This window comes from Trypanosoma rangeli, assembly GCF_003719475.1.
Source record: "Trypanosoma rangeli strain AM80 chromosome Unknown Tra_15.4_contig_00680, whole genome shotgun sequence".
In the NCBI taxonomy this organism is placed as follows: Eukaryota; Euglenozoa; class Kinetoplastea; order Trypanosomatida; family Trypanosomatidae; genus Trypanosoma; species Trypanosoma rangeli.
The window spans coordinates 1-2,089 of record NW_021706420.1 but is presented as its reverse complement, the minus strand read 5'-3'; the positions used below and the strand labels follow the sequence as shown (position 1 = coordinate 2,089).

General features: G+C 54.3%; 1 protein-coding gene across 1 annotated transcript; it reads right to left on the bottom strand.

Annotated features, from left to right (window-relative positions):
* Positions 1-2: 2 nt before the first annotated feature.
* TraAM80_09786 (trans-sialidase) lies at positions 3-1,550 on the bottom strand (the record flags this gene model as incomplete). The annotated part of the gene is made up of 1 exon (XM_029386449.1): positions 3-1,550. A coding segment is annotated over one exon (1,548 nt), but the record flags the coding sequence as incomplete, so codon positions are not given.
* Positions 1,551-2,089: the final 539 nt, after the last annotated feature.

Here is a 2,089-nt window from a genome sequence, read left to right as displayed (position 1 = left end):
GCCCACCGGCCACTCCGCCCCGCCCCAACGCCTTTGAACGTCACGCCCCACTCATCGCTTGCCAGTTCTCCAGTCTTCACCGTTGCATTCACGCCGAGGTACTCGTCGACCCATACGGTCCCAGCATCAGTTCCATCCGTTAATGTGTTGGACAAAAAGCCAACCAGCCCTTCCGTGGGAATAGGGCCATTACACATGCCCTTCGCTCGCGGGTCGAAAGTGCCACCGGAAGTGCAGCTTTTTAGTGCGGCGTCCATTTCTTTCCAAGTTTTCACCACTTCTTTTATCCACGGCAGCTTGTCAGTCAGGCGCACAGAGACAAGGCTGAATGAGTCATCCGCATCATTTTTCTTCTCGTACAGCAAAACCAACTCATCCTCCTTATTCCTCTTCTTTCTGTACAGCAGGGAGCTGGCGGCAGCGTCATGCTCTTCATTGGATACCGGCCCAACGTCGTGCACACGGGCATTGTCTGTCACCCAAAGATGCAGCTGGCCCTTTCCTTTCTCCTCCGAATACGCCGGCAGGGTAAGCAGCATCACCTTCTTGTCCTCGATGGCTGCAGTGATGAAGCCGCTTCGCACGCCTTCCCCTTGACGCTTCAGTGAGTTGCCCCACACGCGGGAAATTGGCTCGCGCACCGGGTGCCAGCTTCTGCCGGCCCCAAGACCCTTGTACACGTCGTAGTAGCCATCCTTGCAGGGAACCAGTGCGAGGAGTTTCTCGTCGTCATCCCACTCCACTATGGCTGGATCCCTGTAGCCCCCAATTTCCGCCATCTGCCGAGAAAGCTCCCATTTATTCTCTACCTGGGTGAGTTGCATGGCCAGAAAAACGCCCTTTCCATTCTTCGTGTCTGTGGCCTGCATGGGGAACACAAGCGAGCCGTCCTGCAGCACAACACCCGACCCTCCGCCCCCAACCAACCGAGTCAAAGAACCATGAATTCGAGATTCAAGCTGCACTGCATGGGTCTCACCCCACTGAATTTTCTTTTCCTCATTACTGGTTCTACTGACTGTTCCCTTCACCAGCAAAAGCTTCCACCCGTCCTTACCGGAAGCTTCAGCTTTCGGCGTTGTGCGGCTGTAGTTTCCCAGCAGCATGTAGACATCGTTGCCTACTACAATTGTCGTCGGCTGCATTATCTCCGTTGCCTTCTCAGCCGCGTCACTGCCCTTCAGCAGCTGCATGTGAAGGAAACTCGTGCCCACCGTCGAGATCTCCGTAGGGCCTGCTTCACCTTCCTTCAGGAGCACCGACGCAATTCCAGCAACGCTGACAGCTTCTTCGCTGCCTTTCTTCTTGTACTGAGCCTCCGCAACGGCAAACACATCACCGTCCACCTCCACAAGGCTGGGGACACGCAGCGAGGTGACTGACCCTTCGACGCATTGCATTTCCTCCCATTTGGCACCATCTATCGATGTTGTCCCTTTAAGTGGGCCCACAGCACCCTTTTGATCATCGGTCGCAGCCCCACTGCTGCAGCTGCATATCGACAGCACGCAGATCAGCACCGCATAATAAAAAAACAGATGCCGGGGCATGTTGTGTGGGCGATGTGTGTGTGGTGATGGTTGTGACAGCAGGGCCCTCGAAGCGCACAGCAGCGAGTAGCGTCTGGTCGACTTCCCTTTCCTCCTTCTGCATGTGTGAGCGTGTGTGTGGGGAGGCAAAAGAAGCAGCGGGAACCAAAAGCAAAACGGTGGCGTCTCTGCGCGCAGACAGAAGAAAAGATGAAGAACACTGCGAGGTCCCAGACGGTGGCACCCACAGCGGCGGTGATCATCGCCCACGCCGCAAAACCAAAAAAAAAAAAAAGAATGGCGATGAGAAATTCCCGCAGTTCCCCAAAAATAAAATAAAAAGTAAATTAATTGCCTCGGCAGGTGATTTTGCTTCACGTCTTCAGCAGCGCAAAAAAAAAAAAACTAGGTCGGGGGATATTTACTCCCCGCGCAACAACTAAAATCAAAAAGAAGGCACCAACACAAAATTAAATACATCGCCCAGTTTGTTGGGTCCACGCATCTGCATTCCTAACGTCCCGTGCGGCACTCCGACTGCTCCGCAACCGAGCAGTTGC